The following is a 25776-nucleotide window of genomic DNA, read 5'->3' on the forward strand; positions in this document are numbered from 1 at the left end:
GTATACGGTTTGACGGTAGCAAAACCAACCGTAAAAAATTTAAAGACTCACCGCGATGGAAAAAAGGAAGACACCCTACGGTGTTTTTTCGATTTTTTCTCTGTAGTGAAATTTCACCACACAGGACTCCTAGAACTGCGAGGCTAACAGCTTCGCGGAAAAAAGAAGACTGAAGGGAGACCCCTGTGGCTCGAGGGATCTTGGCATGCTCGAGGGATCTTGGCATGCTGGGCATGCTCAGTAGGCTCAGGATGCCAGTCAAAAGTTTCTAGAAACTTTGACAGAAAGTTTTCTGGGATAGGGCTCCGTCAGTGACGTCACCCATATGTGAGGACTAGCATCCTGCTTGTCCTGGGATAACCCATGATACCCCTACTATACTCTCTTCGTTTCGGGCCTATTATGCCCGGCTGTATTCAGCTGGTCACATGACCATGCCGGTTTGCGAGCAATTTTGCACATGCTTTAACCTTCCCTGATTAACCCAGGAGCAGTTGGCATGAGTAAATGCTCCGATCACGGAAGACTAGGTCCGCCTAACTATAAAACAAGCTAAATGTTGTAAGGCCCCAGGTCCCGATGGGTATACCGCCAAATTTTACAAGGGCTTGGTGGACTCTGTTTCAGTGCTATTAACACGTACTTCTAACTCTAATAGAATCTGGATCCTTCCCTGCCCATATGAACACTGCACACATCATTCTAATACCGAAACCCGGGAAGGACCCTCTGCTTCCAGAGTCCTACCGCCCGATCTCTCTCCTGAATGTAGATCATAAATTCATGGCAAAACATTTGGTGGACCGACTGGCAGTGTTGATGCCCTCTCTAATTCAGCCAAGTTAGGTGGGCTTCGTGAGGAAGCGCTATGCGCTTATGAACATTAGAAAGGTGTTGACTGCAATGGCTCTCTGCCAACAGGTGTGAGAACCATATTTATCGGTCAGTTTCAATGCTGAAAAAGCATTTGATCAGGTGGAGTGGGACTACCTATTTTATATTTTACAATCCATGGGTAGCACAGGAGTCTTCTATAAGGCGATTCAGCTGTTGTATCACGACACCATGGCTATCACTGTTGCTAATAAATCCCAGTCTGAGCAGTTCTAAATTTACCGCGGTACTCAACAGGGCTGCCCTCTATCACCGCTACTGCTTCTTTTGCAGTTAGAACCTCTTCTTCTGGCGATACAGGCGGACCAAGTGATAAAAGGGGTACGGTTCTGCACGGAAATTTTCAAATACGCTGCTTTTGCGGATGATATTTTAGTTTTTTTTTAACCAACCCCCGACAATCGTTGCATGCTCTTTTACAACTTTTTCAAGAATATGGGAAATTTTCAGGGCTTAAATTAAACACAGGGAAATCGGAAGCTCTGTCTTTCCCTGAATCTCTGCAAGATACCCAGGTGGAAACATTTCCGTTGGCCTGGGCGGACACCAAGATTAGATACTTGGGGATATATATCCCATCCCAACTACATAAGCTCTATGACGTGAATGTGCTCCCCCCTCCTTACTGCCTCGGTGACTCGCCTGGAGACATGGAGGTGCCTCCTGCTGTTGTTGATTGGTTGGGTTAATTTATACAAGATGATTCTCCTTCCCAAGTGGTTGTACGTATTTCAAATGATTTCTTTGCTTCGGTGTTTACTGAAGAGGATGTTGGGGAGGTACCCGTAATGGAGAAGGTTTTCATGGGTAATGATTCAGATGGACTGAATCAAATCACGGTGAACCTAGAAGATGTGGTAGGCCTGACTGACAAACTGAAGAGTAGTAAATCACCTGGACCGGATGGTATACACCCCAGAGTTCTGAAGGAACTAAAAAATGAAATTTCAGACCTATTAGTAAAAATTTGTAACCTATCATTAAAATCACCCATTGTACCTGAAGACTGGAGGATAGCAAATGTAACCCCAATATTTAAAAAGGGCTCCAGGGGCGATCCGGGAAACTACAGACCGGTTAGCCTGACTTCAATGCCAGGGAAAATAGTGGAAAGTGTTCTAAACATCAAAATCGCAGAACACATAGAAAGACATGGTTTAATGGAACAAAGTCAGCATGGCTTTACCCAAGGCAAGTCTTGCCTCACAAATCTGCTTCACTTTTTTGAAGGAGTTAATAAACATGTGGATAAAGGTGAACCGGTAGATGTAGTATACTTGGATTTTCAGAAGGCATTTGACAAAGTTCCTCATGAGAGGCTTCTAGGAAAAATAAAAAGTCATGGGATAGGTGGCAATGTCCTTTCGTGGATTGCAAACTGGCTAAAAGACAGGAAACAGAGAGTAGGATTAAATGGACAATTTTCTCAGTGGAAGGGAGTGGACAGTGGAGTGCCTCAGGGATCTGTATTGGGACCCTTACTTTTCAATATATTTATAAATGATCTGGAAAGAAATATGACGAGCGAGATAATCAAATTTGCAGATGACACAAAATTGTTCAGAGTAGTTAAATCACAAGCAGATTGTAATAAATTGCAGGAAGACCTTGTGAGACTGAAAAATTGGGCATCCAAATGGCAGATGAAATTTAATGTGGATAAGTGCAAGGTGATGCATATAGGGAAAAATAACCCATGCTATAATTACACAATGTTGGGTTCCATATTAGGTGCTACAACCCAAGAAAGAGATCTAGGCGTCATAGTGGATAACACATTGAAATTGTCGGTTCAGTGTGCTGCGGCAGTCAAAAAAGCAAACAGAATGTTGGGAATTATTAGAAAGGGAATGGTGAATAAAACGGAAAATGTCATAATGCCTCTGTATCGCTCCATGGTGAGACCGCACCTTGAATACTGTGTACAATTCTGGTCGCCACATCTCAAAAAAGATATAATTGCGATGGAGAAGGTACAGAGAAGGGCTACCAAAATGATAAGGGGAATGGAACAGCTCCCCTATGAGGAAAGACTAAAGAGGTTAGGACTTTTCAGCTTGGAGAAGAGACGGCTGAGGGGGGATATGATAGAGATGTTTAAAATTATGAGAGGTCTAGAACGGGTAGATGTGAATCGGTTATTTACTCTTTCGGATAATAGAAAGACTAGGGGGCACTCCATGAAGCTAGCATGGGGCACATTTAAAACTAATCGGAGAAAGTTCTTTTTTAATCAACGCACAATTAAACTCTGGAATTTGTTGCCAGAGGATGTGGTTAGTGCAGTTAATATAGCTGGGTTTAAAAAAGGATTTTAATACCCACTGCCATTAGCAATGGTAACATGGAATAGACTTAGCTTTTGGGTACTTGCCAGGTTCTTATGGCCTGGATTGGCCACTGTTGGAAACAGGATGCTGGGCTTGATGGATCCTTCGTCTGACCCAGTATGGCATTTTCTTATGTTCTCATGTTCTTACCCTTGGTGGTCAAATGTCGAAATTTGGGGGTCTTGGAAAGGGCACTACGGTCCTTTCTCTGGGCGTGGCAAGAAGTCACGAATCTCGCTTCGTCACCTGCAAGCGCGCTGGGGCTAGGGTGGGTTGAATGTACCGGATTTGAAACTATACAACCTCGCCGGAAATCTCCAATTAGTCCGGGATTGGCTGTTGGGAGAGAGTCATCTTGTGTTGGCGAAGAAAACATTAATGGGGAAGCTAGATCCACAGTTTGTATTATAGACGGAGAGATCAAAATTGATACTACCCCCTCAATTAAATTCATTCCTTTTTCCGATTCGGAGGCCTGGAAGCTTGCCACAAAGCTGCTTTCCATCCCTGGACAATGTGCTTATTTTCTCCCCATAAGGGGTAACATAGATTTTCTGCCAGGTTCTCATACGGCTGGGTTCCTCGATTGGGCTTCCAAGGGCATAGTATATTTAGGCCATATGATGAAGAGGGTCATTTGCTACCTTTCTCCTCTGTCTGCATAGTATAAATTATAGTCGACCCATATATTCTCATATCTACAACTACAACTTTACATAGCCTTGCTACCTGCTCCTTCTAAGCTTCCTCAAAATTTTTTGACTTTGGAAGATTTTTTTGCCTTAGAGAAGGAGCAGAGTCCTTCCCTCACCCACTATTATAAAAAATTAACCAACTGTAGTGGAGACTGTGTATTTGCATTATTAACGACACGATGGAACAATGAGGCAGAGAATCTAGTAACTGCAGAGCAAATATAAATGGGCTTTTGCTCCATCTCAGGGGTATCCATCAATGTGTATATTAGAGAATTGCAATTCAAATTTCTGTGGCGAGCCTACATTCCTCCTAACATAGAGGTTCACTACCAAATACTGGCATCTGCTCTATGTGGGAAAACAGTTGGTACTTTGTTGCATAAGTTCTGGGGCTGCCCTCTGGTCAAGAGATATTGGGTGCGCATTCTTCAATATTTATCCCGTCTATTGGATGTCATCCTGACCCCCTACTCCACAGCTAGTGCTCTTTGGGCTTATTCCGACTTTATTAGTATGGGGGAGGGGATCTTGGGCACCAATACGGAAGGCATTGTATGTGTGGAAAAAGGTAATACTTCTTCAGTGGAGAACCTCCGAACCCCCCTCTTATTGGACATGGCAGAACCACCTTCATGGAATGCTTCAGATGGATAAGGTTTTTACAAACCTGGGAACCTTACATTCAAGCACTACCGCATAGACCCAGGAGTTTAATACTTAAGGATCTTGCGAAATGAGGTTCCTATCGTTCACTACCACATTAGATAAGACTTACAGGTGGAATAGTAGGCCACGGGAGATTGGGGGGAGGGAGGAAAATAAGAGGGGAGGGGATAGGTGGGAAGGGGAGGGGCCCGACTTGAGGATGAAATATGAGTGACTTATTTGACAATTTGATGTTACCTGTGTCTGTGTTGATTGTTCCATTTCTTTGTTTTGAATGAGTGACATCACTGTTGGAATTTAACTTCTTTTTCACTCAATAAAAATCGTTTGACAATAAGAAAGAAGAACGAGAAGCTATTGAAAGCTTACGAAAAGATGACAGCATTATTATTAAACCTGCTGACAAAGGAGGGAACATTGTGTTTATGGACCGTGAGAAATACATAACAGAAATCAGAAGGCAACTCTCTGATGCATCATTTTATAAAAAACTAGCAAATAATCCGATAGATCATATTAAAAAAGAAATAGATGATCTTTTGAGTATAGCTAAGGTTACCAATTGTCTGACAAAGAAATAGACTTTCTTACTATATCGAAGCCTATTATGTCGACCATTTATGTTCTTCCCAAGATTCATAAATCAATTACATCTCCCCCTGGTAGACCGATTGTTTCAGCCATTGGCTCTCTTTTAGAACCAGTTTCAATATTTATTGATCAATTTTTAAGACCTAATATCCCCAAAATCCCTTCTTATGTTAAGGACTCCAGTGATATAATTATGGTTTTAAAAAATATATTCATAAAAGATATTGATATTACACTTGTTTGTCTAGACATCTAATCTCTATATACAAACAGGGCGATTTATTTAATAATATTAATAAAAGACTTCTTTCCACGACACACGGTCTTGCTTTTGTTTTGTTTGCCTTGGCTACGCTTGACCATCTTCTGGTTTGTTTCATTGGACCAGAAAAATAAATCAGCCATGCCAGATGGCATGAATGTGGAATGTGCTCACCCAGAACGGCTCAGAAGCCTTTGAACATGCAAAGGTGTTCCTGCTTTACTGCACAAGTCTCTTTAGTCATTTTACAAGCAGAGTTTCAACTTTAAGGGGAGGAGGGTGGGATTATGTGGCTGATTCTTCCTGTTCTCTATGGAGAATATCTGTTACATGTAAGCAACTTTGCATTCTCTATGGACAAACAGGACTAATTCAGCCACACAAGTGGGAATTCCTGTGCTGAGGGCTGCAACTTAATTATTTGTCTTTTGTTTAATTGGAGGATTGCAACCTGGAGGAAGAGTTGAAGCTATTAGCTTAAAAGATTCTTAAATACTGCCTGACCAAAACTATTATCCTTCTTTGAGCCAATAATATTTGATAAAGATATGGATAGAGAACCAAATGGCTTCTTTGCAGATTTCTTGAATTGAAGCAGTATGAAGATGAGCTAGGGAAGTTGAAGTTGCTAAAGGTGAAATTACTTCTTACCTGCTAATTTCCTTTCCTCATAGTAGGGCAAGCCAGTCCACACTAGTGGGTTGTGCACTCCAACCAGCAGATGGAGACTGAGAACGATGACTCGCTGATGTCACCCTTATATAGCCCTGCTCAGGCACCAGCCAGCCAGTATTTCTTCAAAAGCATATTGAGGACACATTAACATTAAACTAAATATTAACAAGAAATATCGCATCCTACTATTCCAATTAACCTTGTGGGGTTTTTTCTCTCTTTTAACAATGGAAATATTGGACTCATCTCCACTAACAATAGTTACCTAGGACAATCAGAAAACCAGAGTTTCCCATAGTGATATCGTAGCAGAATAAAGTTTTGCTACATTCATGCAACATTCCTGTTAAATTTAAGATTGTGTTTTTCTTCTTTCTTAAATAACCGCTTGTTAAAACTCTCCCCAAGGATTTCTTGGAATAGTAGAGAGGGGACTAATTGGTGATATTTCTGAATTAAAAATAATTTCTTTGATATATGATGTTCAGATCTGCGCATTGTATAATGTTTACTTTTTGTGAATATTGAAAAAGTTGAATAAACAGTAAACTGCAAAAAAAAAAAAAAAAAAAAAAAAGAAAACCAGAGTTTCCTAGAAGGAGAATGGGACTCACTTACCCGATTTGTGCTAGTTCAGCTGCATGAGAGATCCTTGAATCTCATTCCTTCCTGTATGAGGATCTAGCAAAACAGAAGAAAGTTGGCCGCCCCAAAGGCATCCCAGGGAGGGATGGTGGACTGGACTGCCCAACTTCAAGGAAAGGAAATTATCAGGTAAGAAATAATTTCACCTTCCTCTTCATCCGGGCAAATCAGTCCACACCAGTGGGATATACCAAAGCTACTCCCCAAAAGGGCGGGAGGCTGCCTGAGGTCCAAGTAGCACTGTCCTAGCAAAGGCAGAATCCTCTCGCGCCGCCACATCCAGTCGATAATACCTGGCAAACATATGTAAGGAAGACCACATTGCCACTCTACAGATCTCTGCCAGAGAAAGGAAACGCAATTCTGCCCAGGAAACTGCCTGCACCCAAACTTGCCTCGGGAGAGGTTTCCTGGAATCCACATAGGCCGCTGACACCACTTCCTTAATCCAAAGAGTTACGGTGCCCCAAGAAGCTACCTCCCCCTTCTTCAAACCCTGGTGAAGAACAAAAAGCCAATCCGATTTCCGAAAATTGTTTGTAACATCCAGATAATGCAATAAGTGCCGCCGCATGTCCAATGGCCGCAATTTTCTGTATTCCTGTCCATCCATATCCCCGTCTAAGGATGGCAACACAACAGATTTATTTACTTATTTATTTAACATTTTTTTTTATACCGGGATTCATGTAAAATTTTACATATCGTCTCGGTTTACATTGTAACTGAAAAACAGGCATGTGAAATGCAATTACAAAGAACAAGGCATAAAACTTGGCTCAGGTTACATGGGATTTAAGTTACATGGGATTTAAGTGAAAATCCGAAACTATCCTATCTGGCGTGATAATCAAAAAGGACTTTCTGCACAACAAGGCTTGCAATTCTGAAATCTGCCTCCCTGAACAAATAGCGAACAAAAACACCATCGTCAGGGTCAGTAAAAACACAAGGAAATGCCCTGAAGAGGATGAAAGGTCAGTCTTGCCAGAAAGGAAAGGACCAGATTCAAATCCCACAAGGATACTGGGAAATGCAAAGGAGGTCTAATGTGTTTCACTCCCCTCAAGAACCTAGACACATCTGGGTGAGAAGAGAGAGGCCTCCCCTGCACGCGGCCCTGATAACACGCTATAGCAGCCACCTGCACCTTCAGTGTGCTCAAGGCCAACTGCTTACCCAGACCTTCCTTTAAAAGAAATCCAAGATCAAGGGAACAGGCACCGAAGCAGGCAGACAAGCTCGATTCTGACACCAATGCTCAAAAACCCGCCAAACATGAATATATGCCAATGAGGTGAAAAACTTATATGCCCCTGAGTAACCTTGCCTTAAGAGCAGAGTCTTCTCACGGGCCAAACCGTAAGACAAAACTGAGCCAGATTATCATGAAATATTGAGTCTGCTACAACAGTCCCTCAAGAAGAAGGAGCTGCCAAAGATCCCTCATCAGAAGATGACACAGATCTGCATACCACGGACTGTGCGGCCAATTCGGGACCATCAGAAGCACTACGCCTGGATGTCATGCTATCTTCTGCAATAACCGGCCTTTCACGGGCCATGGCGGAAATGCATAGAGTAACTTCTCCTGCAGCCAAGCCTGAACTAGTACAATTACTCCGAGTGCTTAAACATCCCTTGTCTGACTGTAGAATCTCTCCACTTTTACATTCCTGTGACTCGCCATTAGATCCAGAAAAGGACACTCCAAGAAATCCATGATAAGGTGAAAATCCTCGAGAACCACTTCCCATTTTCTCGGATCCAACTTGTGACGACTGAGATAATCCGCCTGCATGTTGTTGACGTCTGCTATATGCGAGGCTGACGGTGCCTGCAAATGAAGTTCTGCCCATGGAAGGAGGGCATTCATTTTTAGAGAGACTTGACGGCTTGAGTCCCCCTTTGATGATTTATACACGCCACAACTGTCGTGTTGTCTGACATAACTCTCACCTCCTTTCCTTCCAACCAGTCTGCGAACTGCAGGAAGACTAACCAGATCGCTTGGGCCTCTAGCCAGTTGATGGAACAAGACACCTCTTTGGCAGCCCACTGTCCTTGCCCACCAGCTCCTGACAGTGTGCTCCCCAGCCCTGGAGACTCGCATCCGTTGTTACCAACAACCAGTCGGCAGTCCCAATTCCATATATTTTTCAAGATGCTTCCTTCGTAACCACCAGAGCACCTTTCGCCTCACCTCAGGCAGTAAAAGTCAACGTCACATGGAATCCCCAGTCTCAGGAGTTCAATCGAGTCAGGAGGGGACCACTGTAGAGGACACATATGAGCACGTACCCAAAGAACTACCTCTATTGTCACGGCCATTGATTTCAGCTTCTGCAGATACGACCAGATGGATGGATTGATCACCGCATGCAGGGTCCGGCCTGATCCCAGTCGAGAGAGAAATTGAGCTGTTCTGGGATTGCGAGACCATTTGTGAGGCTGACGGCAATGATTCTACGTCCACTATTACACTGTCTTTCCCTGGGAGATGAACTGCATCAAGATACATTTTCCTTAATATTGACCAATTTCAAATCTTGCAAGCTTCCTTGCATTGCTTCAAGGACCCTGTTCTTCTATGCTTATACATTGCTACCTAATTTCTGCATTTGAACTGTTTCTTTTAATCATGGATTGCATATGACAGCTTTGAATATTGCACTTAGCTCCATAAAATGTATGTGGAGTCTTTGTTCTTCAATGTTCCAAGCCCCTTGAAAGCAAACATTGCTAAGCAGGGATCCCCAAACCTGGATGAAGACATCCATAGTATCTGCCGAGTCTGTGGATGATGAAAGGGTTGACCACAAAGAAGCTTGGAAGGCTGCATCCATCATCACAACAAAAGGATGATAAGTTTAGAGAGGCATTCTGTGTGTCATTGGTTGCAAATGCTGGTTCCAACAAAATTTCAAACACCACTAGGCTTGTCTCATAAGTAGACATGTGAAGGGCATGACATGGACTGTGGCTGCCATGCATCATAACATCTCCATGAAAGTCCTGACTGCTACTGACAGCCAGGTGGACAAAGAGTAAACTATGCAGGTTAGGATGTTCATTGTTTGAAGTGGAAAGAAAGCCTTTCCTATCCAAATGTCCAAGTGTGCTCCTATAAAGTGCAACTGATACACTGGAGTCAGATGGGATTGTTGGAAACTGACTTCAAAATATGACTGAAGGATGCACAGTGTATAAGATATGGCTAGCTTTATTTCTTTTGAGGATCTGCTCAATATTAGCTAGTCATCCAAGTAGGAAAAAAACTAAAATAGTCCCCTCCTCCCCCTACATGGACAGCTATAACTGACAGGCATTTGGTGAATACTCTTGGAGCTGCTGCTAGGTCAAAGAGAAGCACACAATATTGATAATGAGCTAGCTCCTCAACAGATTCTAAGAAAAGCTGGTTTGGGGAAATCAAATGAAGTTGTGGTGGAGTGAATGAAGCTAAAAGCCCGAAAGTACAGGCAATATCTCTTGAAAATTATTTTGAGAACCCACTGGTCTGTGGTAATGTGTGCGCATTTTGGGTGAAAAAACTGAAGCCTTTCCCCTGCTGGAAGACTTTCAAGGGAGACAGAGGGATGATAAATTCTGTAGTCAAGAATTAGATACTGAATTTTGTAAAGACTGCTGAGTAGATCTGTGTTGGTCTGGTTTGTTGCTATTGATGCTGTTAGGGATATTACCTGTGATAAATATATATAGAAACATAGAAATGACGGCAGAAGAAGACCAAACGGCCCATCCAGTCTGCCCAGCAAGCTTCACACACTTTTTTCTCTCATACTTATCTGTTTCTCTTAGCTCTTGGTTCTATTTCCCTTCCACCCCCACCATTAATGTAGAAAGCAGTGATGGAGCTGCATCCAAGTGAAATATCTAGCTTGATAAGTTAGGGGTAGTAGGGGTAGTAACCGCTGCAATAAGCAAGCTACACCCATGCTTATTTGTTTTACTCAGACTATGTTATACAGCCCTTATTGGTTGTTTTTCTTCTCCCCTGCCGTTGAAGCAGGGAGCTATGCTGGATATGCTTGAAGTATCAGTTTATTCTTCTCCCATGCTGTTGAAGCAGAGAGCCATGCTGGATATGAGTGATACCTGCTTCAAGGGTAAAAGAATTATCTTTTGAAGGTTAGTACTTGGTATTTTCTTTAAGACTACTGTTCTGTAGTTGCTGCCATGAAGTTTGTAAAATCCTATAATGATCCTTTTTGAAATTTGAAGCTTCTTTAATTCTGACCCTACAAGAAATGTCTCCTGAATATGGGGCATCTACTAACTTGTTGTGTACATCTTCTCTTAAAACCAGATACTTTTTGCCAAGCAAGTCTCCTGCACCCTCTATAGCTAGCACTGATGATTTTGAAGCCACACTGTAAAACATCACAAGCAGATCTTAAGTGCTTTGCATGTTTGTCCACTTCATGCGGATAAATATGCAAAGCCGACTGGCCTGTATTTTCCAGCCTTCTCTCTGCCGCTACTCTTGTGAAGGGGGACCACCATCGCTTCTCCAATCCCGCAGCACTACTTCCGTCTCCACTAGCAGAGAGGAAGCTGGAAACTAGAGCCAGATAACCTCACCTCTGTGGTGGAAAAATTAATGGAGACTCTGCTGAAGGAAATTATAGTGAACTATTTACAATCCAATGGGTTGCTGGACCCGAGGCAGCAGGGGTTCACCAGGGAAATATCCTGTCAGACAAATCTAATTGATTTTTTTGTATTAGGTTACTACAGAATTGGATCGAGAAAGAGTGCTCAATATGATTTATTTGATTTTCAGTAAAATTTGATTCAGTCCTTAATAGGAGGCTTATGAATAAAATGAGAGGCTTGGAAGTGAGCGCCAAGGTGGTGGTGTGGATTACAAACTGGTTGACTGATAGGAGACAGCGTGTAATGGTAAATGGAACCTATTCTGAAGAGAGATTGATGTTAAGTGGAGTGCCACAGGAATCCATGCTGAGACAGATTCTGTTCAATATCTTTGTGAATGACATTGCGGAAGGGATAGAAGGTAGAGTTTGTTTATTTGCAGATGATACTAAGATTTGCAACACAGTGAACATGCCTGAAGGAGTAGAGAATGAAATGTGATTTAAGAAAGCTTGAAGAGTGGTTGAAGATTTGGTAGCTGGGATTCAATTCCAAGAAGTGCAGGCATGCATCTGGGGTGCAGTAATCCGAAAGAGCTGTATGTTATTGGTGGTGGTAGGAGTGGGGGGGAGGGAGGGAAGACTGATGTGCATGGACCAAGAAAGGGATCTTGGGGCAATAGTGTCTGATGATCTGAAGATGGCGAAACAATGTGACAAGGTGATAGCTAAAGCCAGAAGAATGCTGGGCTGCATAGAGAGAGGAATAACCAATAAGAAAGAGGAGGTGATAATGTCCTTGTACAAATTCTTGGCGAGGCCTCACCTGGAGTACTGTGTTTAGTTCTGGAGTCCGTATCTCAAAGACAGACAGGATGGAGGCAGTCAGAGAAGGACAGCCAAAATGGTGTGGGGATTTGTATCGGACGACCTATGAAGAGAGGCTGAAGGATCTGAATATGTATACCCTAGAAGAGAGGAGGTGCAGGGAAGAAATGATACAGACCTTCAGATACCTGAAAGGTTTTAATGATGCACAAACTTCAAACCTTTCCATTGGAAAGAAAATAGAACTAGGGTCACAAAATGAAACTCCAGGGGGGACGACTCATGGAAAGGGTAGTAGATGCCTGGAATACCCTTCCAGAGGATGTGGTGAAGATGTAAATAGTCAAATAATTCAAAGGGGCATGGAATAAACACTGTGGATCTCTGAAGAGTAGAGGACAGAAATGAAGACTAGCATGCAAGGGGGTAACTAGCTGGTGCAGCAGTTACTATCCTTAACAGATGCTCCGCACTTAGACGGCAGGAGGAAAAGAGGAATTGGAGTCAGACAACCGAGGGCCCTGTTATGGGTTCAGACCGTGCACACTGGTATTCTGCCCAAGGCTCTGACCTGGGGGGCTAATCTCATATAAACACAATTACTGGGATTATACCTGGGGGCTTATCCCCTACACAAATGGCCACACACAATTACTGGGATTATACCTATGGGATTATCCCCTACACAAAAGGCCACATACAATTACTAGGATTATACCTGGGGGCTTGAACCCAGGAGTTTATCCCCTACACAGAAAGCCACACAAAAACTTGGATTCAGTATGTCTTGGGTTCAGGTAAGGGAGAAAGTTTATTTGAGCAATAGAAGTATAGAACAGCCCCGACTTCCACAGCCTGGGATACGATACACAGACATAAGGTAAAAAAAATCAGGACTGCTTCTATGGCCAAGTCCTAAAGGAAATGAAGAAAGCGTGCATGGCGGTAACTTGCTGATGTGGCAAAAAGCATGGAGATTTCTACCCTTAGCCAATAAGCCTTGCTGCTTTAAATGCAACTGAAACATTGCTCCCTGCTTCAACAGCAGAGGGAACAGGGTAATTGGATTCAGACAACAACCAAGCGGACCCAGACTTCTATGGTCTGGGGTACTGATATGCAGACATAAAGGGAAAAGCACAGGATTGCTTCTACGGCCAAGTCTCTAAGCAAAGCACATCAAGCAACACTGAATTTTCAAGAAAGCTCATCACCTGAAAAAAAAAAACATTACTAGCTGAAATTTTTATGGGTATCATAAGGTTTGGGGATAACTACACAAAGTGACAGCTACTACCCTTATGAGAAATATGGGAGTAACTTGCACAGAGTGGCAGTTACTACCTTAAACTTGCTAGGCACACTGGATGGACCATTTGGTCCTTTTTTGCTGTTATTTCTAAGAGATGTCCATGTGTGATATGTCTGAAAAGGAAAATCAACTGAGGCGTTAACTTTTGGAGAATGTGGTGGGCTGAAATTCTGCTCTGTAACTTTATAACTTTTCCAGCCAGAGTACTGAAGTAGGCTCTTGCAAACATAAATAGGCTTTTAAAGATTATATAAGGTCAGGAAGGTTCTGTACCTGCCTGATCTGATCTTATGTAAGCCTGGCAGATCAGGTTTAGTGGGTGGGTGGGGGTGGGTGGGAAGAGCTGTTGTGGCCTGTGGCCGTTGGGCTGCTTGCAGCCTGTAAGTTAGGGTTGTTGGTGGTTTGAATTCAAACCACCTGCTGCTGGGGAATTGATTGATTCCCGCATGCCTGGGGGTAGCTGGGAGTGGGAGAAGTCGGTATGGTCTCCCTGGCGCGCTGCTGGGCAAGCTTCACTTGCCTGCTGCTGTACCTCTCGCTGCAACCCTGCTTCACTCCGCTTACCGCATTCTGGGGCGTTCTGGGCTTTGGAGCTGCTTCGGCAGCGGTGAGTGCCGACGCGGGCGGTCCCAGGGGGAGGGCCTCGCGGTCCTGGGTATGCAGCGTTAAGGCCGCGGCAGTCTAGAGGAGGGCGGGTGCTTCGGCTGCCTCGCCCTTTGTCTTGCGAGTCTCCCGAGCCTTTGCTGACGGCTGTGTCAGCAGCAGCTTCGCACACGGAGCTGTCCGGTGCTGAGGCTGGGGGAAACACAGTGCCTGAAAATGTGCTTATAAATCCTCAACTGAGGCTGGTTCCTGGTGTAGATCCAGGGCCCAGGGGGGTGGGGGGTGTGCCGGGTGGGGATCGTGGTGGTCCCAGCGGCCGGGCTGAATGGTGCGGGCCACCTCAGTGGGTTCTTCCTTGTCCTAGGGGGGAGGTGTCTTCTGGGATTCGTGATCCTAGTCTCGCTCCAGGTCCTCATTTTGGGAATGACTGGTGTAGTGCCAGTGGGGTCCCAGGGAATTCGGATCCTTATTTTCCACCTTGAGGTGAGGGGCCTCCAGCTCCTTGATACGGTTATCCTCAGGGAAGGTTTCCTCCTACTCCAGTGTCCCCTTGGGGTGCTACTTCCGGCTCTTGGCGGGGGGTTCCAGCTTTGTCTTCTTTTGATATGGGCCCTTGCTGTTGGCCCTTCTTCTCCGAGGGTCCTCCTGGGGGTCCAGCGGTCTTGGGGTCTTCTGGGCCTGCAGTTGCTGCTGCTCCTCCTTTTTCGGAGATGTATCCAGTTGGGGAGTCGGTCGATGGCCCTGGACCTTTGCGACAAGAAGGACAGCGGAATGATCCTGTTTCCGTGGTGGCAAATATGTCTGGTTCCATGTTTCCAAATCCCAGTGAGACCGGTCTTGCCAGCGAGCAGCCTGGTGAGTCATATGCTATTACTGGTATTGGGGTATCAGATCACCCCAGTGGTGGGGTTGCCAGCTCGAGCGAACAGGCTTCTCTTTCACAGGAGGGGGTTTCTGAGCCGCTGGCTACTAATTCCTCAGCCTCTAAGAAACGGGAGAAGTCTCGGCATAAAAAGAAATGCTCTCGGTCTAGTTCTTCGAATTCTTCTTCTTTATCCTCTTCTGCCTCTTCGATAGTGGGCTCTAGTGAGAAAGGTGTACGGCGGGAAGGGGCAGGTGAGGGGGGCGCCTATGCTAGTTAGCCTGTCTGAATTGTGGGAGGATGTTCCTAAGTCTCTTCGAAAGAAGATCAGACAGTATAAGTACATTGATATCTTCCAGTTGCTGAAGGGATGCAGGGGGAAGAGAAGGGAGAAGAAGAAAAAAGGGGGGGGGGGGGGGGGTTTGATAGATTTCAGGGTACTCAATGGAGGGTGGCTCGCAATGTTGTCAATTGGATTCATTCCTTCCTTCGGTTGGCCAGTGTGGTGGGTCATCGTGACTCTGCCCAGTACGGGCCTCTAATCGCGTATGCTGACACCATTCTTGCAGCTAGTTGGCTGTGCGAAGGATGGTTGTGGCTCAATTATGATGAGCACTTCAGGGATCAGATGGAGGACAACAAATTCATGACCTGGGATACTAGGGACATCGGGCTGTGGTTGACCCAGATGAGCACTAAGGCAGGGTCTTCCTGCGGAGCTGATGCTAGCGGAGTCTCCAGTGGATTTGGCATGCGGTCCTTTCGGGCTGTAGCGGGTTTGGCAAGTGGCAGTCGAGCGGGGGTCAGTTTCCCGTATGTGTGCTGGAGGTACAACCGTTCGGCCTGCAACTTCCCCGACTGCAAATTTAAACATGCGTGTTCCAGCTGTGGGATGAGTCACACCACCTCTAAATGTCCGAAGTGATCTGGCGTCAGGAGTGGTGGAGGTGTTGCTGCCAAAAGCACCCCGAAATGAAGTAGTGGAGAGGGCTTACATCCCCCATCCGTTTGACGGTCATGTCGCTGTGGTTGGGTAGGTATGCTAAAGTGGAGGCCATGCTTCTCTTGTTTCGCGGTTTTGAACACGGTTTTCATATTTCCTTTGCGGGTCCTGTGGAGGTTGGCGGGGACAGAACTGTCAATTGGTTTGGAAATTGTCTCATGTGGTCGCTACTAAATTGCAACATGAGATTGACTTGGGGAGGATTGCTGGTCCTTTCCTGGTTCCTCCATTTGTTGACATGATTTTATTGCCTTTGTTGGTGGTGCCGAAGAAGGAACCAGGAAAGTTTCACTTGATTCATAATCTTTCATTCCCGGAAGGCAATTTGGTCAACGATTACATTCCCAGAGATCTTTGCACTGTGCGGTATGCTTCGAGTCGACGGTAGTCCGTCGTTGCGGTGTGGGGGCCCTGATGGCAAAAGTGGACATCGCATCTGCCTTCAGGCTGCTACCTATTCACCCTGAGCGTTTTTCCTTGTTGGGTTTTCATTTTCAAGACACATTTTACTTTGATAGATGATTGTCAATGGGGTGTTCCATTGTGTGTGCTTACTTTGAAGTCTTTAGTTCGTTTGTTTATTGGGTGGTTGCTGAACGGGCCAGTGTAACGAACATTGTGCACTATCTGGATGACTTTCTGTTTCTGGGTGACTCGTCTTCATCGACTTGCCTGCACCTGTTGCACTGTTTTCAAAGCACTGCCTCTGATTTTGGTATCCCCATAGCCGAGGGCAAGACAGAGGGCCTCTATACTCAGCTGGCTTTCCTAGGTTTTGAGTTGGAGTCGATCGAGATTATTTCACGGCTGCTGGCGGAAAAAGTGGCAGTTATGAGGTATCTCGTGTCCAGGACGCTGCTTGCAAAAAAGTTAACTTGACGTCAGATGCAATCCCTACTGGGCAGTCTGAATTTTGCTTGCTGAGAAATCCCTATGGCCAGGGTTTTTCTGCGCAGGTTGAGCTTCAGTATGGCCAGTTAGCAAAAGAATGGTCGTCACATTCACATAACTCAACGGATGCGTGAAGATTTGTGGATCTGGGACCGTTTCTTGTGGCAAAACGAGACAGTCTCGAACCATGACTTGGAATTCTTTACCGATCCTGCTGGATCTGTTGGCTTCGGTGCCTACTTCCAGGGCACCTGGTGTGTGGCACCTTGGCCAGAGGACTGGAAGGATGCTGGGGTTACCAAGAATATTACTTTCTTGGAATTGTTCCCCATTGTCATCTCTGTGTTCCTGTGGGGCTCGCGTCTCCAAGATAGAAGGGTAGTGTTTTGGTGTGACAACCTGAGTGTCACGGAAGTCATCAATAAGCAGTTGGTGAAGTGTATACTGGTGTCAGATTTGTTGCGCGAGTTTGTGCTGCGCTTTATGGGGTTGAATATTACTGTAAGGGCTCGGCATGTTCCTGGGGTCTCTAACTCTGTGACTGATTCTCTTTCTCGCTGCAAATGGGCCTTGTTTTGGGAGCTCGCACCAGAAGCGGATCAGCATGGAGCACCGGAGCCACCTTTCCTTTGGAGCTTCAATTCCCGGAAGCATGGAAGCTGCTCTGGGCATCCTTAGCTCCGTCCACCTGGAACAGTTATGTGGCATCAGCAAACACAATTGTGTCCTTCCTGGCAGGTTTGGGTTGGAATGGGGGACCTGTTTCGAATGGGCACATCTTGCAATTTATTGAAAGTGCTAGGGCGCGTGGGGCTTCGTAGGCTTCGGTCGCTAGACAGCTATCCGAGTTCTCCTTCTTCATGAGGGCCCATGGCTGGGGTTTTCCCATAGGGAGATTTTTGGTTTGTTGCTTAATCATGGGGTGGGCCTGCGGATCCGCTCCTGAGCCAGATATACATTACCTATTACCCACGAGATTTTGAGCAAATTGTGGGTGTCGTTGCCTAGTATTTGCGACAGTGATTACAAGCGTTTGTTTTGCCTTGCCTTCGTTTTTGCCTTTTTCGTTGTTTTTCGCATTAGCGAGTTGGTTGCGAGAGCTCCCAAGGGGTCTGAGGCTTCCGGCCTCTTATTTCAGCATGTGAGCATCAGAGCAGATTCAGTGTTTTTTTTTTTATTCACAGACCCAAAACGGATCAGGCGGGTAGAAGGTCATCTGTGGTGCTTCATTCTGTTCCAGGACTGCGGACCTGCCCTGTGGCTAAAGCAGTTGCCTTCAGGCAGATTCGCCCTGAAGGCGGTTCTCATTTTCTTGTTCATCACGACTTGCTCTCTAGATGTGAGTCAAAACCCCACTGCAGGGCTAGGCTGGGGAGCAGGCTGTGCCCTAGGGGCCCTTTGCTGGCGAGGATGGCCTCTCTGAGAGGGCCGAGCTGTACAAGCATGGGATACTGGGGGATAGTATCTCTGTGGCTTATAGAATTGTTTCCTAGTGTCCCTACGTGGACCTCGATGGGCCACTGAGGGGGCTTCAGTGGTAGCAGACAGCTGATGCAGGGCTGCATGATGATCCTTGAGTTGGGCTACTGCGTCACAGATTTTGTCTTCAAATAGGTTCTCTCCTGTACAGAGGAGGTCTGCTAATTTATCTTGTACCTCAGGATGAAGGTCTGAGGCCTTAAGCCAGGCCCAGCATCTGGCACTGATGCCATATGCCGAGATTCTCAAAGCCGTTTCGAAGGTGTCATAAGCCGCCCTCACCTCATGCTTTCCGGCCTCCAATCCCTTTTGGATTATGGAGTCCAGGCCCTCCTGAACTGCTGTGGCAGGGTTTCCGAAAACTCTAGAACTTGTTTCCAGAGGTTTTGATTATACTAGGTCATATAAAGCTGGAATGCCGCTATGCGAGCAACCAGCATAGAACCCTTGAAAACCCGACCAAGGGCATCTAGGGCTCTTTGGTCTTTATCCGGAGGGACAGAGGAATAAGGGCGGGTCCTCTTGGCCTTCTTCTGGGCTGACTCCACCACCACCGACTGGTGGGGCAACTGGCTTTTCTGAAAACCCAGGGCCTGTTGCACTAGGCAAGTGGCATCGGTCTTTTTACTGACTGGAGGTACAGTACCTGGATGATCCCAGAGATGGTGCAGGAGGTAGAGAAGGACCTCATGGACTGGGATGGCCATGACCTCTTTTGGAGCATCCACAAACTGTAAGACCTCCAATATTTTGTGGAGGGCATCTTCCTCTGTTGCAAGTTGTAAGGGTATTGTCTCCATCATCTCCCTTACAAAGCTAGCAAAGGAGAGGTCTTTGGGGGGGGGGGGGGGGGGGAGCGGCATCTTTCCTCTGGTGGAGAAGGCTCTGAAAGCAGTTCCTCTGAAGCCTCCGAGGAATGGTCAGAGGATGCATCCTCCCAAGGGTCATAGGGGCCCTCTTCCTCACCAGGGGGGTGCCTGGGTCGAGGAGAGACGATGGCGGCACAGACGATGGTGGTTCCGGCTCCAATGGCACCGGGACCTGAGAGGGTCGCCAGAGCACCAAAACACCCGATGGACCGGGTACAGGATCTGGCATCGGTGGCCCTGCCCCATCTTCCTCCTCCGAGGAGCCCGGTACTGGGATGAAGACTGGAGGAGGCATCGTTGGTTGGCTGGGCACCGGAAGCCCTGCTGGTACAAGCTGCGTCGGCAGAGCATCAAGCAGGACGTCCAGTCTTTCCAGTAGGGGTGACAACATGGATGGCGCCGGTTCCGATGCCAGTATGGGGGCAGGCGTCAGTGGTGATTGAAAACCCCGAAGGGCGTTGAGCACTGCCTGTTGGACAATGGTGTCCAATTCCTCTCTAAACTGGGGTGCAGAGAGAAGCGACCCTGGAGGAGGAGGCAGGCATCACCGGAGCATCCATGGGGGTTCGGTGCATGTCACTGTTACCGGTGGGGAACACCTTGGGCTCCCGGGTTCAAAGAAGGATGGGAGCTCCTCTCCCAGGGGCCTCTTCGGAGGAGGCTCGATGGAAGCAGATACCACTCCGGTGTCGGTGCCGGCACCGGACGGGGATGCGAGTCAGTGCCAGTGTCGATGCTTCCCATGGTGCAACTTGCAACAGAGGAAGATGCACGGTTCTTCTCCGGCGCAGAGGATGATGATGCGGAAGCCTTGGAATGGGTCAATGCTGGCAAAGGTCGGTCTCCTGTTCTTCGGTCCTCCTGGCGGGGTATCGATGGAGAGGGACCAGAGTCAGATGGACCCCCTCAACCCGATGCACCCGGCACCAAAGTTGATGGAGCAGGTTGTTTGGGCCCAAACAAGTGCTACATCTTTTCCAGGCGGGCACGCCGGCCTTTGGGGGTCATCTGGGCGCAGCTCAGGCACTGACGGACATCATGGGAAGGCCTAAGGCACAGGACGCACACGGTGTGTGGGTCCATTATGGACATCGTCTGTGGGCACTCAGGACACTTCCTAAAACCTGTCGCCATGTTAAAATTAGGCGGCGTGCGGTCTGTGGTCGTCTGTCACCGTGAGGTGAATAAATGGGAACCAACCACTAAAGCGCGAAAATAACTCACCAAAAACGGAGGAGTCAATGTGTGAAGGGGGACCCCGGATGGGGTGGAGAGTGAAGATAAACTTCAAAAATTTCCGTGAGGAAAGATTTGAGGAGAAAACTCACACAGAGCTCTAAGAACCGCGAGGCAACTGCTGCGCGGAAAAAAAAGGATTGAAGGGGGACCTCGTGTAGCCACAGGGTTAGTGGCATGCTGGGCACGCTCAGTGTGCCAGTCAAAGTTCTAGAAACTCTAAAGTATTCCATGACAGGGCTCCATCTGATGATGTCATCCATCTGTGAGGACTACCATCCTGCTTGTCCTGGGAGAAACACCTTTTTCTGTTTCATCACTGCTTGTTACCATGATGCAGCTCCAGGAAAAAACAATATTGTTATGTCAAAGTAATAAAGGATAAATTAATAACTGACTTAAAATTAACCTGTAAACAAAATGAAATACAATACTTAAAAAGGATCATCCTTCAAGAAAATACCATCCAAAATTAATTTTGGTTAATAAGGAGGAACAAGAAAAGGTAAAAATATGTGAACCGCTGGTTGTCCTCTAGACGAGAACAATCTATTTCTGTAACCCGAGGTACACACACAGCCTCAACTTCTAAGGAGAATCCTGGACTCTTGCAGCAGATTCAAGGAAAGGATCAGGCAAGATATATTTCTCCTTCCTTATCATCCTGTTTTACTGATCCAGATGAATGGGAAGTACTCAAGTTCTATTAATCTGGAAGGAAAGATGATGCAACACACCTTTAAGAAATTGTAATCAAGTCATATAGGGCATCGGCTATGAAAACGACCCCTGACTCCAAACAAGCAACATTCTGCCCTTCGGGGAGCTTCCGCACCCTGTGCAAAAGTCCCTGAACAACATAACCTCCACGGATCGCAATCTGTACTGATAACATTGTGGAAGTAAAAATGTGCTTTAATAAAATTGTAATTTAAAAATCTTGAGGATAGTTGAGTGCAGGGTCCTTTATCAGCATTTTAAAATGCTGTAGAAACCAATGCACCAACCCATGCCATTTGAAAAAGTTTCTAGATTGCATACAGTGGCAGATAGATTTATTTAAAGCTTTAATACCGTTCAGACACATTCCACCTTGGAATGCAGCAAGGTAGGCCTTAGTAGACTTTTGAACACCCTGGAGAATAGGATTCCACTGAGGAACTTCCTCCACTTTAGAGTTTGACATCCTAAGAGATGTGACCACCTGAGAAATAAGAGGAAATGTCATCTTTGTAAAACAGATGGATAATTATCAGTACCCTCTGAAGATAATTCACCATCATCTAGGGAATCACAGGTATGAAATTTCCCCGCTGTCTTCTAAATCAGAAAAAAGGACTGCAATATTAGACCCCAAGACCTAAAAACATCCAAAGAAAACCTGTGTGACTGTTGAAACACCTGGAACCAGACACTGACCCGCTGGGAGAAAGGGACCTCCTTTTCATTAGGCATCTATATAGCACATAAAGCCTGGTGTAAAAATTTAAAAAATTGGGAGAAATATCACCAAAATTAGAGAAGGTTGATGCCTATAGGCGATACCACATTATTTTGATCTACAGGAGTCAGAAACAGAGGCTCCTCAGAGTGCAGAGCAGGAAAAGACTGCAGCAGACAAGAAACACTGGATTTCAAAATCGCAGCCTTTCCAACTGAAACAGCAGACTGAACTAAGGTAAACTCAGAAAAACTGTCCCAGAGCTCAAGGATAAAACCAAGGATTCACCATTATCATTAGTGCTGGCCAAAACAAGGTTTTTAGAGGTCCCTCCTACTCCTTCCTCCCCCATAACAGTTAGCCTTCTCACAAACTGAACAGGAGAGGACAGCAACACTGCTAAGGACATTGCCTGCAGTTGTTTAAAACACCAGCACAGACTAAAAGGTTGGAGAGAATCTCAAACAGTCCAAAATCCCACCTCTCATCCAGAAAAAAAAGTACCCTTTTCCAGTGGGTTAACTCAGCAGTTGCCAATGAAAACTGCCCAGCACACTGATACACACCTTTTTTTTTTTTTTTTTAAACTTTACTAGAAAGAGAAAAATTAGAAAGACAGGGAGAGAGGGACATCTTTTTCTTTACAGAGGTGCCTTCAAAAGGTATAAAAAAGTATACCTCACCCTCTCAACTCTACCGAATTCCCTACGGGGCTGGTTGAACTGGTTAGAAAAGCCAGCGATGAGAATAAACCTAAAGCTAGGAGACAAATATTCTGCTGAACCAAAAAAGTACATCCTACCATCTGCTGGAAACAGAGATTACTGGCTTTTGTTGGGGCTGCACCATAGTAACAAGCAGTGATGATGTCACATAAAAGGTGTGTCCTGTCTTCATCTGCTAGTGGGGGTGAGTGTGTGTGTGTGTGTAAACTTATGCCTCTGAAGTGGTGTAGCAGGATAAGGAAAGGAAGGAGTCAAAGCCATCAGATGATTTTAAGGTAGTCAGAGTTAGAGATTAGTAGTGAAGGCTCTCTTGATGTCTCATGGCTCCATCTCATGGCTCTATGAGATTGAGCCATAAGATTTTTTTTGATGAACTTGCAGAACCTTTTGATATGTTGGAAGAATGGAGGCTTGAGATTCTAATTGGTTCGAGATCTTCTCCAAAATGGGTTCCATAAGAGGAGGAGGAAGTGGAGTGAATGCAATATTTTTCATATCATGGACAAATTCCAACCTTAGCCTCTGCATAAATAGGTGGTACTCAAATGCAGGAGGTGGAAATATTACTGAAGAGGTGTCCAATTCTGGGATCAAAATGGGTGGCATATTTTTATCAGTACAAGGTTTTGTAGCAGCATTTCAGTGCTGAGTTAGTGTAGCTTCAGCACCATTTATTGACAGTACCGAATGGTAGTGGTTCTGATTTTTCTGTGCCAATGGATTCTCAGCGCGGTGCTTTATTTCCCTTGGACCTCATTAGTGTTGGTGGAGATAGTTTCCTCTCTTTTCTGGTTTCAGCACGTGAGACCAGAGAATCGCAGTTATAATCCTAGAAGACGCTGGCTGATCTTTTTCTTTTTAGATACTTGTCTCTCAGAACTTCTTCTTTACTTGCCCTCTGGAGAGGATAATTGAAATTTCAGCATTAACTCCCTGTATGAGAGTGCTCTAAGGGACATTCCCACGTCATGTGAGGGACCCAGACAGTGGAGACAGCTCGTGGAAGTTGAGGATGGACATTTTTTACTTTCATTTAAGCACAGAATTTGAAAGCTTTTTTTCTAGCCATGATGAAGAACAAGGAAGAAGGAAAATATAGGATAGATTTTACAAATCTATGCGCGCGAACAAAAGTACGCGGGATTTTATAAGATACGTGCGTAGCCGCGCGTATCTTATAAAATCCAGGGTCGGCGCGCGCAAGGGGGTGCACATTTGTGCGCCGAGCCCTGCGCATGCTGCCCGTTCCCTCCGAGGCCGCTCCGAAAGGTTTTGTAGCAGCATTTCCTCCGAGGCCGCTCCGAAATCGGAGCGGCCTCAGAGGGAACTTTCCATTCACACCCCCCCGCACCTTCCCCTTCCTTCCCCTACCTAACCCACCCCCACCCCCCCCGGCCCTATCTAAACCCCCTCCCTACCTTTATCTTAAAAGTTAGTAACTTACGCGCGCCGTCGGGGCACTCGGCCACGCCCCCGAAACGCCCCCGAGCCGGAAACACGCCCCCGGGCACGCCCTGAAAACGACACGTCACTCCCGACGCGCGTCCCGGGGCTTGCACGCACCGCCGAGCCTATGCAAAATAGGCTCGTGCGCGCAGGTTTTTTTTTAAAAAGGGTTACACATTTACCTTATGCGCGTAACCCTTTTAAAATCTGGCCCATAATTAACAATGTATTTTTTTTTGTCCAGGAGTCAAGAAAAATGAGATAGAGAAGAAAAAAATGGAAAGGCGCAAATAAAAAAAATATATTGAGAAAAAACCAAAACTCAGCGAGCAGCTAGCTGTAGGGAGAAAAACAACCGAGAAGACTTATGCAGTATAGGCTGAGCAGAAACACCCGCATGTGTTCAGAAAAGCTATTGGGCTTTCCTGGACTCTGGAAGAGCACTTCCACATTATAGCCATTTGGTGACATCACCTTCTTGTGTGGCGGAATTAGTCCTGCTTGTCCATGGATAAATATTCTCATCACCACCTTATGAATTTAGAGAAGACAGCAGGTTCATATTATAAATCCAGCAAGGGATGGGGGAAATTATTTTTTTACATTTATGTGCTGTATAAGTAGTATATTTTCTGTGTGCTACTCCATTATACATACATTGTTTGACTACCTCAGGCACTGGGAAAAGGAGTCGGATTGTTGACATTCATGAATGGACTCAGATAGCTGGCTTACCATCAGAGTTTTCAAACTGCCCATGATGAAGAGGCTGAACTTGGCTCGTGTGATTGTGACATTCAGACGTTGCCGACTATCCAAAAACCTGGATAAAGAAATAAAAAGCATGGATTGTAAGCAACCTCTGTAGGGACCTGGCGACATGTCTTCTGGCAGCAGACAATGGATGGTATCAACTGCAGTAAAGCAAATGTTGCTTACCTGTAAAAGGTGTTCTCACAGGACAGCAGGATGTTAGTCCTCACATATGGATGACATCACAGGATGGAGCCCAATCACAGAACACTTTTGTCAAAGTTTCCAGAACTTTGACTGGCACCTAGTGGGCATGCCCAGCATGGCACTAACCCTGCAGCCAGCAGGGGTCCCCCTTCAGTCTTGTTAAAAAGCTACAGGTAGTGCCGAAAATAAAATAACAAAACGTTACGAACCCAACACCGCGGGGCGGCGGGCAGGTTTCGTGAGGACTAACATCCTACTGTCCTGTGAGAACACCTGTTACAGGTAAGCAACATTTGCTTTCTCAAAGGACAAGCAGGATGGTAGTCCTCACATATGGGCGAGTGCTGAGCTGAGGATATCCGAGTATGCACCAAATGTACGCAGGCGAGCAAAGCACTAGGCCTGGGATGAAATTTGGCCTAGGGCATCCTGAACCCCCACCGGGCAGGCGGAAGGGTGTTGGTACGTCACGTTGTAAATAAGTTGCGCAAGACAGACTGGCCGAAGATGGAATCTTGTCTTCCGGCTTAATCTAAGCAATAATGGGCTGTAAAGGTTTGGAGAGAACTCCAGGTGGCAGCCCTGCAGATGTCAGGAAGCAGCACCGATCGTAGGTGTGCTACTGAAGTTGCCATGGCCCTCACAGAGTGTGCTTTGACATGGTCTTGAAGTGGAATGTCTGCTTGCTGATAGCAAAAGGATATGCAGTCCGCCAACCAGGAGAAGAGAGTCTGTTTACCC

The 25776-nt window shown here is 45.9% G+C and overlaps 1 protein-coding gene across 1 annotated transcript in view; it reads right to left on the reverse strand.

Annotated features, from left to right (window-relative positions):
* The window catches only part of SETX (senataxin), a 383775-nt gene that overhangs the window by 17488 nt on the left and 340511 nt on the right, over positions 1-25776 (reverse strand). The window contains 1 exon segment of the mRNA XM_029613495.1: positions 24811-24898. Coding sequence (XP_029469355.1) covers positions 24811-24898 — 88 coding nt within the window.

The sequence above is a fragment of the Rhinatrema bivittatum genome, chromosome 8, assembly GCF_901001135.1.
Source record: "Rhinatrema bivittatum chromosome 8, aRhiBiv1.1, whole genome shotgun sequence".
NCBI lineage: Eukaryota > Metazoa > Chordata > Amphibia > Gymnophiona > Rhinatrematidae > Rhinatrema > Rhinatrema bivittatum.